Here is a 17295-nt window from a genome sequence, read left to right on the forward strand (position 1 = left end):
AAAGATCAGGAGGGATCAGGAGGCAAAGTCCTGATGAAAGAGACCTGTAGGTTTCTTGTTGGCCATACCGATGTAGGAACTCTGAAGCCATGTTGGGTGTCCTGTAGGACTGTGTAAAATGAAGTAAACACAATGCTGTTGGGAACTATGGTCCTCGGTATGGGAGAAAGGAATATGTAAATAAGTAATGGGAAAAAGGAGAAGAGAACTCTATGGTGGGAAATTAGAATTATGGGTCTCAGTGTGAAGTTTATTTTTCTAGCTCTGCCCATAGACAAGATCTACAATAAATGATATCCCATTGGCAATGAGCACAATAAGTGCTCAGAACTGGCTTCAATAGCATTCCTCATTAAAAGGAACCAGGGTTCCTTGAGTAAATGACTGATTCCAGGAGTGTTAGTTTACTTTCTGTCACTGTGGAAAACTACCGTATTAGCTCTCTGTTATTGTGACAACAATACCTGACGTAAGTAACTTATGAAGAGGAAGTTTTTATTTTGGCTCACATTTTCAGAGGTTTAAGTCCTTGGTCGCTTAGCCCTGTTGTTTGGGCCTGTGGCAGCTCAGTACATCTTGGTGGGAGTGCATGGTAGAGGATGCCTATTCACCATATCATGGCCAGGAAGCAAAAAAGAAAGAGGAGGACTTAAGCCCCAATGTCCTCTTCAAAGACATCCTCCATCACCTAACTTCCTTCCATTAGACCCCACCTTCTAAAGGTTCCATCACCTACCATGGACTGGGGACCAGGCCTTTAACACATGGGTCTTTGGAGGACAGGCCAGATCCAAACTACAACAGAGGGGTAGGGTACAAAAAGCACAAGATGCTTCTAGAACATATATTTGAGCCAAAAAACAAGGAAGTATTCAAAAACTAATGGGACCTGCCAAAAGGGCACAGAAACAACATCTTGAAGGGGTTCCCAGGGAACAAAATTAGAACAATATAGGCATCAAAAACTACAATGATCACAGACAAATTTTGACAGATCTAATAAAAATAATGCTCGCATCCACCACAATACCTTTAAGTAAATAATAGAAAAGGGTTAGGGTAAAGATTACTACAGAGGGATACCAGAAAGGCATAAGGGTGCCTGATTTCAAATAAGAAACCCATTGCTAAAGAGTTAGTTTTGAAAAGTTATTATTTTTATAAGTAAAAAATCACCATTTTCTAACCCCTGGGTGTAATAACAGATTGAGACAGAGATCATCAATGGATGTTAAAAGTTTTGGGAGACAGATTCAGGAGAACAGATGTTCACATGGTCTTGGATTATTTATTAATTACAAACAGAAACGGGCATGTTTACAACAGTGAGATCTGGCAGACACCACCTTGGCCAAGTGATCGAGTTTAGCATTGCCATCAGGGGACAAACTGACATCCTCTGCCTCCTGATGGTATACCACGGAAAGCACCCACGTCACATATGTACTGTATTTGCCAATACGTCCTTGATGATTCTAAGCACTACGGGCAGAAACCAGCAAATTCAGCATATGGGTATTCTGCAAGCACTTGGCCTGAACTCTTCAAAATCTTCATTAATGACAACAACCAAACAGGCAGATGCCAACCCAACACACAGCCTAACACATGAATCTTTATTAAGCCCCAGATTTCCAAATACGTTATGGAGGATATTTAGGGGATAGTTAGAGAATTTTGAGTACAGGCTGACTCAATCTATAATATACACACACAATCTATAATATACACACACATATATATATAAATATGCAGGTGTTTATACACATACGTATTTTTAGATGAATATACCACAATGGTCGTAATGAATTTCAATCCTGATGACATCTAAAGCACACAAGAAAACATGGCTTTGACTCACCTCCCCGGTGGCATAAAAATCATTATGTTCATACTCAGGAAACAACTGGAAAAACTGAACTAGGGCACTGCAAAGAGAGAAACGACAAATTATGAATTTGAAAATGGAATCAGAATCAGTTCATGTGAGGCCAACAAAACTATTTGCCAAGAGGTTTCATATTTAAAATCAGGCACTGTTCTGTTTTTCCAAAGTCTCATGTGCATAATAACACTATATGCTACGTAGATGGTTAGAGAACACGCGTGGGCTTACTTTGTGACACTAAGAAGTTTGACAGTAGACATCCACACCTGGGGCACATTTGCAAGTCTCTGGGTTACCACCTTCGATCACCAGGCTGTTGAGGGGACCTTGATCCAAGGATGTCAGGCTTTCCCCTATTTTTTTTTTTTTTTTTTTTTTTTTTTTTTTAGCATTCTTATGCAAACCATAGGATTCCATTAACTCAGGTTTGTGGAGAGGTAATGGGAATCTTAGTTGCTGACCAACCCCTACTGTGAGAGACCCTGAATATTTCTAATGGAATTGTTGAGTTTTAATAACCAAAGAGGAAGAAAGCTGTACAATGACCATAATTTAAAGGGAAACCAGTAAATGACCACAAGTACTGAAGTAAACGTATAGTGGCCTCTGAGATCAAAAAAAGAAAAATCCCATTTCGTAAAGAGTGCCAGCAGCTGCAGAAATGAACAACACTGACACAGAGTTAAGTTGATTCAAGGAATTATTTCAAAAGAAGCAAGAAAAGGGCAGATGTTTGAATGATTTTCTACTTGACTAAAATCTTCCCCAAAAGGAGGGAAAAGCTCATGACACTCAGATATTTTATGAAGGTTCTGACCCAAACTGCAATGCCTGAGATGCTAGGAAGGGCTTCTGTCCCAGCTTCCTTAGGGACTAAAAGCCATGAGCCGTACAGGGAAGATGAAAGGCAAGGAGGCACTAGGGAGGGAGGAGAGGGAGAGAGTTCGAGGGTTACAGAGGCAAAATTGGGTCATTACAACCACTATGATCTTGGCTATACTTAATTTTCAAAGGCTCCATAAAAATTCAGCATGAGCCACTATTGCAGAGTTTCGGTGTTATTTCTCTATTTATAATTTATAGTGGCCTCTGTAGCAACTCAATCTGGGAAGCTGAATTTTTATAGCTTCCATGTTAGTACTGACAATAAACTGGCTTTAGAGTGGAGATAAAAATAGGAGTTCATCCTCCACCCTTCCCCTCCAACCTTCAGGCTAAAAACTGCTTCCCTTTCTCTCTTCCTGATTGTTGGAATGGCAACAGACAATGGAACAGAGTAAATCTCAAATAAGCCTTTTGCTTGAGTTGAAAGCTTGCTTCCTTGTGGTATTGGCTAGAGAGTCGTTAGGGTTGACAGATTTAGCAAGTAAAAAATACAATATGTCCAATTAAATTTGAAGTTCAGATAAATTAAAAACAATGTTTTAGTATAAGTGTATTCAAATATCTCCTGGATTATATTTACATTAAAAAGTATTCACTGTTTATCTGAAATTCAAATTTAACTGGGCATTCTGTGCTTCATCTGGCAATCTTGAGTGAAGGAACTAATCTCCCAGGTTGCTTCTGGCTTGAAAATGCCAGGATTCTCTAACTACATTTCTAAAGCAAGAACTTACTTGAGGAAATTATCATAGGGTTTTAATTTCACCATTAGAAGCTTTTAAGTTGACTGCTTTTTTTAAAAGCGAGCCCTTGATAGGTCTTTCTTACATGGTAGTGAAGAATGGAAAAGGTAGATTTAGTAATAAAGCTTGATTCACATATGTAATTGTTTATTTAATTACATTTTTACTCAGAGATTTTTCTTATTACATGATGAGGGTCTGCTTAAAAATAGAACCTAGAATCATGTCTGTATAAACATTCAAATTTTAGAGTCAGAATTGCTAAAATATACATACTACACACGTGTGTGTGCGCACACAAACGTGCTCCATGCATTTATTCAGGTGTAATTATGTGTCACAGCAAGCATGCATCTGCCATGTGATTTCATTTTGCAACCTTGTCAATAAATAGAATCTTAGCCTTAAGCTAAATGCTGGCAGAAAGATATATTAAAGGACAATAAGGAGAAACAGAGATTGCAAGGAAGAATGACCAGGAGAAAATTACTCCTTTGGTAAGTTTTTTGAAAAGGGAAGTTGGTGGATGCAGGATAGAGAAGGTGGATGGAAATTATCAAGCCCTGTAGACCCAAAGAGAGTGCAGGAATCTGGTCAGTCCTGGTAGAGTCAGAAGTATAATAAATACAAATGACATTCAGAAAGATTGAGGTTCTAATAACCTAAGTAGGAACATCATAGCAACTAAAGCCAAGCAGGAGTTGTGAGAGCCACTGATAGGGGACTGAAACCAACTCAGCAAGGGGAACCCCGTGGTGGGGCTGTGGCACTGGAGAACACAAGAGCAGCCTCTTCTCATTCGTTTTACACGCAGGGTTGCATGCTGTGATCCTCTCCCCGCTGCATGGATCACAGTATCCTTCTTTCACACAGGAAACCTGCTTCACAGAAGCATTGCTGGGAATTTTCGTGGGACCAATCATAGCATTTCCCATCAGAAAGCAATGCAGGGGACACAACGACAGCAGCACTTCCGCTTGGCTGCTGAGGTGACTTCAGGTACCCTACTAGCTGCATGCCAGGAAGGCAGGGGCTGCTGCTGCATCACCAGCACCCAGATCAGGGTCTGGCAGGTAGTGTGTGTTCCCCGATACAGAGCAGCACAAAGACAGTGGCGCTAGCCACTCTATCCAAGTCGAAGTAAGCAAACGTAGTACATTTTGGTGATTTTATTTTTTTCTAAGCCAGAAAAGCACTGTGGCTCTATAGCACACTCCAAGTTGGGAAAACAAAGAGAAAGAGAGAGGTGGAATCCTAACACTTTGTTACTGAAAAAGTTTTATTTCCAAACACACACAGAAAAATACATAACATCAACGTGAATGGTTTGTTTGCTCTTTCCACAATCCCACGGAGCTGGGGAGTCGATCCCGGGCCTCCAGCATGAGAGGCAAGCACTCTACCAGGTGGGCTATATGGCCTGCATTGCAAGTGACAAATGCTTCTTTGGGAGGCTACTCCTTCCAGACACACACTGTTAATAGGAAAAAGGAAAGGCACTTTCAGAAGAAGGAAAGATGGTTTTCAAAGGGAGAGGAAGAAAGATCTACTCTAAACTCGCAGTAGCCCATTTACAGGTTTCAAAGTGACCTTCTTACTCCCCGTACCCATCTGGAGAGCTAGACAGAAGAATGTAGGCACAAAAGGAAACGAATAGTGTAAACTATAAAGGAAACAGCTGAAATCAGTTTTCAGCACTACTCTTGATTAGCTATTTTCCAGTTCTAAGAGCCTGAAGCAAAAAGAACTCAAACAGCTATAAACAATAGATGCTTTGAAATAGGTTCTCTTTACATGTCATGCAAGTGGAGATGTACCACATGTCAGCAGTAAAGATCCACACAGAGGGTACTGGAAGCTGGGAGTGTCTTGGGGGAGGGGACGGAGGGGATTTTGCAATGCTCTGTCTTCCAGGGGACTGACACATTTCTTTAATACAGAACCTCAGCCCTTGGGGCATTTGCTAGTTAAACAATTGAGCTTGTTTGGATTTAAGCCAGAAGCGGTTGGAGTAGGGGGCGGGAGTGAGGAGTAGGTTCCTATCAGAAGAATGAGAACTCTAGAGGCAGGGTGCTGGAGGAAACTTCTGAGGTCAGGCATCACAGCCTCCTCTGTGGAGGGAGGAGAGAGGCCCACAGCTCGGGGGAGGGAAGGGGGCCATTGGTGCTGATGGGTTACTATGTTTCCAGGATCCACTGTATCTGGGAGCAGAGGTTCAGGGACCTAAACCAAGGGAGTGTTAAAAGCATAAGATGTGGAAAAGGGACATGAAGATGTACTCTTTGCTGGGTCAACAGAGGAAAAGGGAATTGCCTTTGGGGATGAGGCCCGAAGTTTTTCTTCCCTCCACTAGCCACCTGCCTTGGGGAGAAAGAAGAATAAAATGGAAAGGTTTTATCAGAGATCAGAAAACTCTGACTCCTATTAGAGGCACTTTCCCTTTGGGGACAGGTGGGTTTTGCTCACCAAGTAATTAGCAGCTGGAAGGTGGAGGTGGGATGGGCAGGTACCAGCGAACTGCTACCCTAGTGACCTGAAACGATTCAGAACTTGATGTCAAGGAAAAATTTATAGACTGGAAAAATCTGACCAAATAAGAAAGGTCACTTACTTTTTTAAAAAGCATGCTAAAAATAGCTATAATGGATGTAAGAAAAAGGAAGATGCTCTATGTACACTGTTTAATCAAGCTTACAACTTTATATTTTCCCCTACCCCCCTTTTTTAAAGCAAAATAAACATTTTGTAAGATGAAGGGGAAAGGGAAGAACAAGCTAACACGGTGTTTTCAGTCTGGAAAAATTATGAGAGAGAAGCAAGAGAGTAAAAAACAAAATGCAGATGAAGGAGAGATACTGGGAAAGAAAACACACACACACAAAAGCAAATATCTGAGAAGATTCTGTCTCCTGGTAAATGCAAAGTTAAAGATAATGTTGGAAAATAAACAAAACCTCTAAGACATTTGGTTAAAAGGTTTGAAAAATAATCTTTGGTTGAAAAATCCTGTCTCTTAAAGGATATTTTTGATAAAACTATAATTATGCCTTAGATTCAAGCTCTTTGTGTTACTTTCTCTGCTGGTCAATTAATGAAATTATCAATGATAAGGTAAGAACCAGAAAAAAAAAAAAAATACTGCGAGTGTGTGTGTGCAAGTACGTGCATCCCTCATGTAGAAATTCTCCCAGTCTTTCAGAAATTGGTTAATAAGGACCCATCAATAAAATTCTAGCACTGGAAGGGTTTTCCTATGGAGACAGAAAAATGTTTGGTCTGAAGAGGCCCAGAAAAAGCCTATGCATCTTACCTGTACAAATTGTGAGCCACGTCATCCTCATCCACAGCATATCCATTAGAGTGATTGGTAAAACTGAAGCCAGTGCCCACCTGACAGGGAAATGGATCAGTGGTTGAGCACAGAGACACATGCACCCTGCAGGTCTTCAGGTGGAACCTACCCTGGGGCCAATCTTACTCCACAGGCCAAGCCTCTGACTTCAGATTTTTGCCATCACCTACGGCTGTTTGCTGTCCTCACAAGGGCAGGCTGAGCTTCACCTATCCCCCCGCCCAAACACAGCACCAGCACCCTCCCCGCCATAGGGTTCACCCAAGGGGGCTGGGCTGTCCTGATTCTTCAGTAGGGCTGTGCCCTTCATCTTTCGTGGTCCTTCCACCGCATCAGAAGACCCAAAGCAGTCTCCTCGCTGAGACCTGAAGGGTGTGCCCCTCTGTCCTGCCAAGAAGGAGCTCTCTGGCAGGAGACAGAAGAGAACTGGATGTGATTTCTTCTTCTTTTCTTTATTTGCGAGAAATATGGCCGTCACTCCATTTTCTTTTTAGTAGGTAAGTTTTAAAATAATTAAGACTAAATCTAAACCAATATTGCCTATACCTAGGATTTCATAGACAACTGAATTATAAATCAAAAGAAGAAACAACCAGTGATTTCGATTCAATCATTTGTGCATGAATGCATTCCCCACTAGCTGCAAAGATTTTTTATTTATCCCCCCCCCAAACACCCAAGAGAACACAACATTTAATTCACCTCCCGTCTAAATATGTAATCGTGGACTAGGGGAAAAGATGACTGAAAAAAGACCAGGGACAAGAGTGTTGACTTTTTACTTTCTTCCTAATTGTTTTCTCTCTGAAATGAGAGAGAAGTTTGAGATTTTATAAAGGGATAAAGACACTCTGAATCTGTAGAACCAGATCCTGAGTTACTCTCCTATTTTATAGCTTATAGAAACCAATTTCACAAAAACTTCTGAAGGAGAATATCAGTTTTTGTCCCCAAATGCTTCTCTTGATAAGGGGGGAGACCAGTTTGGGCTTTATTTATCTAGAACTCTGTAGGAAAGATTAAGAATTCTGATACTAAACAATAACCTGTAACATGGGCATCCCAGACCATCAGAAAAAAGACTGATCCTCGACAGTAAAAACCAGTGAACAGGACATTTCATGGGGTTCAAAATGAGGAAAAAGAAGGGAGCAAGGAAAATTCCCCAACTCTAATTATGATGAAACATGCTACAAATCTTAAGATGGTTTTCCTTTTATAGATTAAATTCTATTTTATTTAATTTATCTTTTTAGTTATGGATGGACACAATAACTTTATCTTATTTATTTTTTATGTGGTGCTGAGAATGAACCCAGTGCCTCACATGTGCTAGGCAAGCGTTCTACCACTGAGCCACAACCCCAGTCCTAAATTCTATTTTAAAAAGGAAAGAATATCTCTAATTTTCAAACTATACAGGTATGCATTGCGTAATGATGGGGGTACATCCTGAGAAATAATGTGTCCTTAGGTGAATTTATTGTTATAGAAACACCCCAGAGTACACTTACAGAAACCTAGAAGTTATAGTCCTTCACACCTGGGCTATAAGTGTGTGTGTGCGTGTCCATACACTATACACACACATATGTATATATATAAACACAAATATATACATAGTATGTATTTATACTATAGCCCTTGCTCCTAGACTACCAACCTATATAGCATGTTACTGTACTGAATTATAACCTAATGGTAAGAATCTGTGTATCTAAAAATACCTAAACATGAAAAAGATAAGAATATCACAGTGATGGGAATTTTTCAGCTCCATTAAAATCTTAGGGGGGACCACTGTCCCCATTGTTGACTGAAGCTATTATGCAGCACATGACTGTATTTAATAAAAAGAAAAAAGACCAGGGAAGCCAGCACAGAGACATTTCATAGACACAGACATTTCATTTTCATTGGGTGGCATTGTACTCACCGGATTATCCATATAAAGCATGGACAAGGTGGTAGTCCAAGGGAAGTTTCTGGGCTGGACTGTAAAACAGAGGAAGGGTCTGAGACTGAGTTGCTAACAGAATACACCATGTAAGGCCCTGCTACAATCAGGAGCCCCGCACCCACCCCCAGGAATGCTGGGCATACCTCTGACACTGCATCACACTCTAGTACTCGGGTCCCAATCCCGGCACCCTGACCCTCTCCTCTCTTCTCTGTTACTTTTCTACCCAGATTCTTTCTACATCTAAGACAAGGTTTGAACACCGAACCCTGTACAATTAGGCCGCGAGGAAATACCCAGGAACCACCCTTGTGATAATTCCCATTTGTCTGGTCCTGTAAATCATCCTTAACAGTCCAATCCACTTGAATTCTCTCTTGCCCACCCAAGACTGAAGAGAACAACAATTTCAACAAGCACATAAGCTTTTATGAGTTATGAGCAGGTTCACACTCTGAATTCTGACCCAGGGAAAGTAAACCACCTCCCCAAAATAAGACAATGACCTGGAGATGAGCCTGGGTGACAGATGTTGCTCGTTCTCCATCCTTCCTCCACCACAGCATCCTGCTTCAAGGTAACAGATCATTTAAGTGACTGGAACCATAAGGTGTTCAGTTTGTGTGAATAATCCCTCCATTAGGCCATACGAAAGAGCTCTCCCAAACAGTAATAAATACCAACTGTTTCAGTAAGCCCAGAATGCTCGAGTCAGCAAGCAGGCTTCGAGAAAATAGCTTAGAACCTTTCACCCAAATTTCAAGGGAGAAAGTAGGCCAGTCAGGATACACACCCCAGTGGCTCCTCCTTGGTCAGACATTGCCAGAAAGCTGTGTTCCTATAATCTGTAGCTGTTAAGTTACTCCTAGTGGCTCAATGTCTACTCTAAGTTAGTTTTAGAATAGATCAAAGGCCCTGATGAAGGATTCTCCGTGGAGACACCATTCAAGCAACACTTACCGGTCATGTTATTTGTGATGACATAAGGTCCATGTTCCACGAAGAGTCCAAACATGGATGAGCCTCCCGGCCCACCCTGCAGCCACAGAACTACCGGAGCATTCTCTGGTTGTACCTAGAAGGAACAGAAAAGCCAGTGGCCACACAACACTCACCAAGGCTGCAGAATAGGCCCAGGTAAACTGACTCAGGGCCTCTCTGTCTTCCACGTCTTGACTACATCCTATCAAGTCTTGCCAGACCCCGAGGACCCCGGAAACAAGATACTGCTCATCTCTTGTCTTGAATTAGTACTGACCATGTATGTTGGTGTCCTCTTCTCTTGCAAATAGATAGAAATCCCCTTGAATGTGGGTGTTTGCTGTTGGATTCCTAAACACTTAGCATGCTGCCTGGCTTCCTAGATCTCTTTTTGTAGCAGTTTCAATTTGAGGTGACCTGCATATTCCCAACAGAGGCACAAAAAAAGAATTCATCCTCAGGGATGGTCTCTCCCTTAACTGAGAGCCCAAACTCTCTTTTTGATTTTAATCTCTGGGATTAGAGCAACTTCATTCAACATGGGAGAAAGTGAGGAGCTATGGACAGGTCTGGAGTCACTCAGTCAATGGAAAGAACAGTAACAAACCCCAAACAAAGAGTGGGTTTATTTGGAATATGAGAGATACGAATTAGAAAGGGCCATGGGTAGAACCCGGATGTTGACCACCAGGAACTGGCAATGGTATTGATGCCATCAGCTTCAATGACAGAGAGATTCTCTATTCTTTGACTCAGGATGTAATTATAGAGCATCTAATATGGGGTGGGGCACCCTGCTAGGAGCTAAGTACCTGGTCAAGCAGCGAGTGACAGCAGAAGACTCCTCATTCTTTTGGAGTTTACAATTTTGTGGGGAATGCAGACAGAAAGGAAGGAATCACTTCTCAGCCTTTTGGCTAAGATCAAGTGTAGAAAGGAAGGAAGGAAAAAAATAAATCCCATGATTAAGGATTGTGAAAAAGATATAAGGGTAATGTTAAAAGGGTCACTGAGGGCTGGGAAGGACCTGGGCTTAGTGAGGACCTGAGTCCTGGATGGAGACCTGGTGGCAGAGGAGTATCCAACCACAACAGAGCTGGGAGCAAAGCTGCAGCTGGAGAGAGGAGAAGGGGTAGGAGTAGGGAACCTCCCAGTGGAAAAGAACAGGGTGCAGAGGGTCAAATGGCCCTGGAGTGACTCCTCCACAGCCTCAGCTCTACAGGGCTCACAGCAGTACCCAAAAGTGGGTCTTCGTTTGGTGCCCTGGTTCTCTAGATATTTGGTTCACCAGGGCCTGATGGAATGAGATGAATCCTGCACCCTCCTCTGTGGCCCAGTCAAAACAGAGAGGCAAGTTCTACCGCATCGGAGTGGTGGGGTTCCCTTGGCGTGGAGGGTGTGAGAAGGCTAGACTAACTCAGGAGGAGACTGGGATGCCACCCCCAAGAACCTGGAGGAAGAGCTGATGGGACGGAGTTCTAACTGCAACGACAGAGGGTATAGAGGGACTTCTCTAGTCACCAAAAGTGTGACATGGGCTACTATAGCTCTCTAGAGAGGGGATCTGAGGGCCTTGCTGGGACAGAGTGCTGGTGGGAATGGCCATGGACTCCAGAAGAGTCCCTGGGGGCCACGCCCAAGCACTATGGATTAAGTTACATCATCAAAGCCCTTGGACAATGCCTAATTACAACAAAAGCACAATGAGTGAAAATGATTAAATTAAGGAAACAGGAATAGTAGAAGCCAGAGTCAGCCTGGGATCTTTGACCAGCACAGCAGTAGCTACAGGAGTCAGCTCTATTTAACAGGTAAATGTGTGAGCCCCTGCCCCAAACTGATTAGATACAAACCTAAGCTTCACTACCCATGATCTGGATGACTTTGGGCAAATTGCCTAAGTTCTCTGAACCTCAGTTTCCTCACCTGTGAAATGGGGAATCAATGATAATACCTACAACACAAGTATGATTGTTGGGAGAATTGAATGAATTCCTTTTCTTTAAACCCTGCAAGTGGCACCAGTCATGTGTCCTACAAATGCTATCTACTACTGTGATGGATAAATACTAGGAATTCATGGATGGTTTGAACACAAACCATCTATAAATGGGAGAAATGGAAAGTGAGTTGTTTGATGGGTTTTCCTTGTTTCTTTGGCCCATGTCTTTCCTGGTCAGTAGGAATAATTAAGATGAAAGACAGCCTCTTAAATTTGTTACAGGGAAGCAAAGTGCGCCCTAGAATTTGGAGCCAGGCAGATTGTGGCTATACTTGGCCATGCAAGAGCTAATATATTTTGGCCCTTCGCTTCTTCAGGTGCCAATTTCCTTATCAGTCAAATGACCTTAGCACCTACCTCACAGGCTTACCTGGACACCCTGATGAGAAGAGGTATGAGCAATGATACTCTAAACTCTAATGCACTAAATAAGTAGAAGCAGCTCTGTCCCACCCTACCTGGATACCTAGTGTATTTTGTTTGTATATGTGATATTTATCTCCTCTCAGATCCTCTGTCTTGCTATTTACTACCACTCGTTGGGACCACCTTCTACTTATATTAATTCAGTGGCAGTAAATTATTTATCTTCAAAGGTAGGTAAAGCATAGGACCTGGAAGGAAGCCATCCCTGCTCTTCCCAGCCTCCCGGGAATGGCAGGTGCTGCAGGTCCACTGATTCCAGAGCACGTCCAGCCTCCACTTCCTCCCTTACGTCCATGGAAGTCCCAAAGGCCCCAGTAGGCTGGGGCTCGCGTTAAAATAATTGGGAGAGATTTTAAAAAATACTTCTGGGCTCAAATCCCACAGATTGCAATTCCCTTGGCCAGGAGTGGGGTGGGCACCCTCGGTCTTTCTCAAAAGCTCCCACATGGCTCTCAGGGCAGAGCTGCGCGGGTCTGTGAGGTGGGCGCATGCTCAAAGCCTCTGGTCTCCATTGGTCCTCTCCTATCCCCCACCCTGTTCTTCCCTGACCTCCGGTGACCCTTCCTGAGACTTGGTACAATGAAAGGGACCTCTGGACTCTCAGAAAAAAATAACCTGACCCTGAAAGGCCACACTACAAAGTCAAGTCAAACAGCTCAGCGCCAAACATCTTTCTTATGCAACTGTGAAGCCTAGGACACTGCATTCTTGAAATGCTTCAATAATAAGAGATCTGCACACACCTCCTACCTCAGCTGACCTGGCTCCTTAGTGTACTTTCCTGAAGGAGGTGACTGAGGCTCAACAACCCTTGAAGAAGCCTGTTTTTAAAGAAAACCCCACACATATTACTTTGTACTTAGATGAACCAACCTGCCTGTGAACCAATATTGCCCTAATCTGGCACGGAATGCACAAGTGAGATGCCTGGAAGTAAGGGTGGACGCATTTACTGCTAAACACCCAAGAGTGAGTCAAGTCATGCTGACTTTTGTAGCATCATGTGGCATTATAACATCATGATACAGAGTACTATGTCCACAGCGATGGCAGTAATTATCATGAGATAGTCTTTAGGGAGATAAATTTGGCTCTCAATCATGAAAATGCAACCCATCTCCCACTCCCTCACCCTCACTCAGGCAAGAATAAAAGTAAATGAAGAACAAAACCACATTGCAAAAGTTTGGGATCAAATAAAGTAAATAACCAGTTTAATTCATTTAGAGTGATACAATTCAGAACTTTAAAAATATTCATTATACTGAGGCTATGATTCAGAGTACATGAAACAAGAGAATTGGTGCATTTGTTTTCAAAAGCTTTAAAAGTTTTCCTTAAAACTTTCCATCTTGAAAAGAAAAAAGAAAAAAGAGTATTTATTCTTTTGTTTTCTTTTGTTCTGTTTTTTGTTTTGGTATCTGGGATTGAACCAAGGGGTGTTTAATCACTGAGCCACATCCCCAGTCCTTTTTAAAAATTATTTTCAGTTTTTTTGAGACAGGGTCTTGCTAAGTTGCTAAGGCTGGCTTTGAACTTGGGATCTTCCTGTCTCAGCCTCCAGAGTGACTAGGCTTACAGGCATGTGCCACCACACCTGGCAAGAGTACTTATTCTTAACTAAAGGTTTTTTTGTTTTGTTTTGTTTGTTTTTTGTTTTTTTTCAGTTAGAGGTATTTAATCCCCCTCCTTCACCAATCTTACTCCCTAGGGATGATCATGGAGAGATTTACTTTCCTGGGTGTTTTCTCTGTGCTCCACATGCTCATGTATATGTATCTTATAGATCTTATGTATGCAACGTATAGAATTTTTTGTTTTCAAAAAGAGGATCCAGCTATACCTAAACTGGCACATTTACTGTATTCACTTAATAACATGCTATGGACATCATTTCACAGAAGCCCCTATCAGTTGGCTGACCAGAATCATACTTGATGAATTTACCACAATGCACTGATTCATTGAATATATAATACCAACAACTCACAGGACATTGCCCAGCTCTGTGAGTGCAGACCAATTCCTACTCATGGTCAGGTAGAATACTTAATGGTTAAGAACATAGATTCTGAAGCCAGACTGCAAGGGTTGAAATTCCAACTAAGCTATTTTACAGCTATGTGTCCTTGGGCAAGTCACTTCACTTCTCTGTGTCTAGTGTCCTCTGCTTGCAAATTCGGATAATGACAATATCTCTCTCATAAGATTGTTATACAGATTTAAACAATAGATGTATGCCTCGCACTAGGAACAATACTGAATACATCTGTCATGGGTTAGCCCTGATTATTTTTCTGGTGGGGTAGGAGGACAGGTAATAAAGAAGTAACTAACTAGATGGATAGTTAGGGATATAAGAGTAGGAAGTACAGTAGACTGAGTACTCAAAGAGGGTCTCAGAAGATGAGGCAACATTCAAGCTAAGACTTGAAAGATAAGTGAACCCCTATGGGTAAACAGTTTATATTAATGAAGAAGAAAAACATCTCTCTATTAATGAGTCAGAGTACTGTGGCAAAAACTTATGATCAAAAAGAAGGAACGAAGAAATTCTGAGTCTTAAAGAAGGGGCAAAGGGATCCTAGATCTTCAGGTGGAACGACTCTCTAGCAACATAAGAGAGTGGGCCAGCTGGTTGGGCAAAACTGGACCCTTCCTTGGAGAAAAAGAAACAGCGCTGGTTTTGCCTCAAAAGCCCTTTCAATTCTCCTGGCGCCCTCTGGTGGTCAATTCATGAACCGGGACACTCCTGCCTCCGTTTGTTCCAGAATGAACAGCCCAGAAGGAGGCAAACCATTGGGACATTTAGACCTCCTGCAGAAGGAAATTTCACTGTCTCCACATTAGCAGCTTCCAAAGGCTGAAGAAAAATCCACCCTCTGTCTTCATGGACTGCCATTCCAAGGACGCGAATGAAACTGAAGTAGACTAGTGAGTCTGTCCCTTTCCTCTTGGGTGGATATGTCCCTCTTGGCTAGGAGGTCTCACTTCATCCACACCAGAGAGACCCCAGGTCCCCCTTTGCAGAGAGACAGACGGGGAGGCAAAGACAGTGACGGAGAGTAGAGATAACCTTCTACCCGGATGGTACACATGTCACAGAAACAGTGAGTTAATGCATTGCGATGGGGGCTGAGGACTTGACAATCTCAGTACTTTCAAGTAACATGGTGTACACAGTAATATGTCATGCAGAGGACTTGATGGGGTGACTCTAGGAAATTATAGATGCCTCACCACATGTTAGGGCAATTATTTGGACCAGGAAGTCACTCAAAGCAGATGGGCATGTGTCAGTCCCGGGGGCTGGGTGTGCCTATAAGGACAGCCACCTGGTGAGAAGCAACAGCAACTAAGCCACTAAGAGATACAAATCAAAGGTACTGCTTAAGATGCGAAGGGCAATTAGTAAATTAATGAGGGCCTTCTTTACACTTCTATATGCAGAGGCTGATCATTTGCTTGGTTTAAGTAATGTGTTCCATCTTAATTGAAATCATTAGTACTCCAAGTAAATGTCTTTAAATTCCCCCAAGTATGTTGGAATGGACTCCCACTTTGCCATTCAGATCCCAGTTCCGCTGATACTTCGGCTGCCACTCTAATGGTGTTAATCAAGGCAGAGCGTTTATTTAAAGCAATTAGTATTGTGACTAGAATTGTTAAATAGGTATGCAATGTCATTTTAATTCTACACACATACTCCTGGCATATACGAACAACCTGCTAAAGACATCTGTTTTTCAAAGGAAGCTTACTTGTAGTGTTTGGGTGTCGACACTATGTCTTCCTTCTCTGTGATCATTGCCACTATATCATCATATGGAAAATAAACTTTCTCAATCTTTTTTTTTTTCCAGCTCAAAACCTCCTTATGTCATTCTCAACAAGCTTTGCCTCGTCTCTTCAATTTGAACCAGGTTCCAACCTGCTGGAATCCTCCCTCCATCCTCCTTCTGGTTCTCCCACCTGAATCATTCCCTCATGAGGCAGTTACAGGTTCTCTGTGCCTCCCACCAGAAAGCTGTGCCTTAGAGCGAATGGGATGGGCTGGATGGAGAAGAGGTCTTATCTTTGCTTCCTGATGCACAAGAAGAAAATGGCTTAAGAGGTTAGTTACTTTCTTTCCCATGTTTAATTTTCATTCCCCCAAAGGAATCAGACACACAATGGTCTCTACGGAGTTCAAATGTACCTATGAATGGAGTGACCTATAACCTCATTTGTAGTTACCTTCTGTTTTGTCTCATGTACCTTCTGTTCTTCCAGATCCCTGATGCTATAGGAACACAGTAAGAGAAGATAAATAGGGAAAGTTCAAAGAACACAATTACCATGGTCTCCAATGGTATGTTTCATTGCCAAAGGATTTGCAGCCACCTGTAATAGATCTAGTTTAAGAAATCTGTCTGAGCCACATTCCATCTTCTAAGAACTGACTCTCCATCAGAGAGAAGGTCCATTAGCCATGTTTATATCACATGACATGGCAACCTCAGCCTTAGCTGATTGGTCCAAACTGGGCCAATCACACTGTGCCTCTAGGAGAAGTGCTAGTTAATCCCTGCTGATTGATCCAAGCACAGGTAAACCTGGAAACTGTAGTTTGGCCAATTTAGCCAAGTGCCTGGAGAAGTAAAGAAGGTGACAAGCTAAAAGAAGAATGGAACTCAGATAGGTGATCCTGTGGCTGTAGATGAACAGGTCTGAGAAAGAAAGACTGGCTGCTCTGGTTCTTGAGGCCTTTCTATTTCCAGGCTCCTTAGGCCAGCCCACTCCTGCCCTGGGTGCCTCTGAGCAGAAGAGAAAGAATGAGTGGCTATATCACTTAGGGTCTCATCAGAAGATAGAAACCACATAGTAACTTTCACATTGTAATTAGCATTTATTTTTTTAACGGGAAATATCAGCCTTTAATTCTTCTACAGGTTCCAGTGTTTGCTCTGGCCTCATCAGCAGGTGCACCCCAGAAACCCTGGAGTCAGAGCAAGGAAGAGATGCCAGCAGTCCTGCTCTCCTTTGAGCCATAGCTCAGCGACGGCCCAAGACCAGCAT

The 17295-nt window shown here is 42.4% G+C and overlaps 1 protein-coding gene across 4 annotated transcripts in view; it reads right to left on the reverse strand.

Moving 5' to 3' along the window:
- CPVL (carboxypeptidase vitellogenic like) overlaps nucleotides 1–17295 on the reverse strand; it is a 157362-nt gene that overhangs the window by 77638 nt on the left and 62429 nt on the right. For all 4 annotated transcript variants that reach the window (XM_079152571.1, XM_079152570.1, XM_079152569.1 and 1 more), the window contains exons 4-7: nucleotides 9789–9903; nucleotides 8805–8863; nucleotides 6827–6906; nucleotides 1862–1928 (exon numbers count right to left, since the gene is read on the reverse strand). In XM_079152571.1, the coding sequence (XP_079008697.1) occupies nucleotides 1862–1928; nucleotides 6827–6906; nucleotides 8805–8863; nucleotides 9789–9903 (321 nt within the window). The remainder of the gene's footprint in view (nucleotides 1–1861; nucleotides 1929–6826; nucleotides 6907–8804; nucleotides 8864–9788; nucleotides 9904–17295) is intronic.

This window comes from Sciurus vulgaris (assembly GCF_902686455.1).
Source record: "Sciurus vulgaris genome assembly, chromosome: 8".
NCBI classification, from domain to species: Eukaryota; Metazoa; Chordata; class Mammalia; order Rodentia; family Sciuridae; genus Sciurus; species Sciurus vulgaris.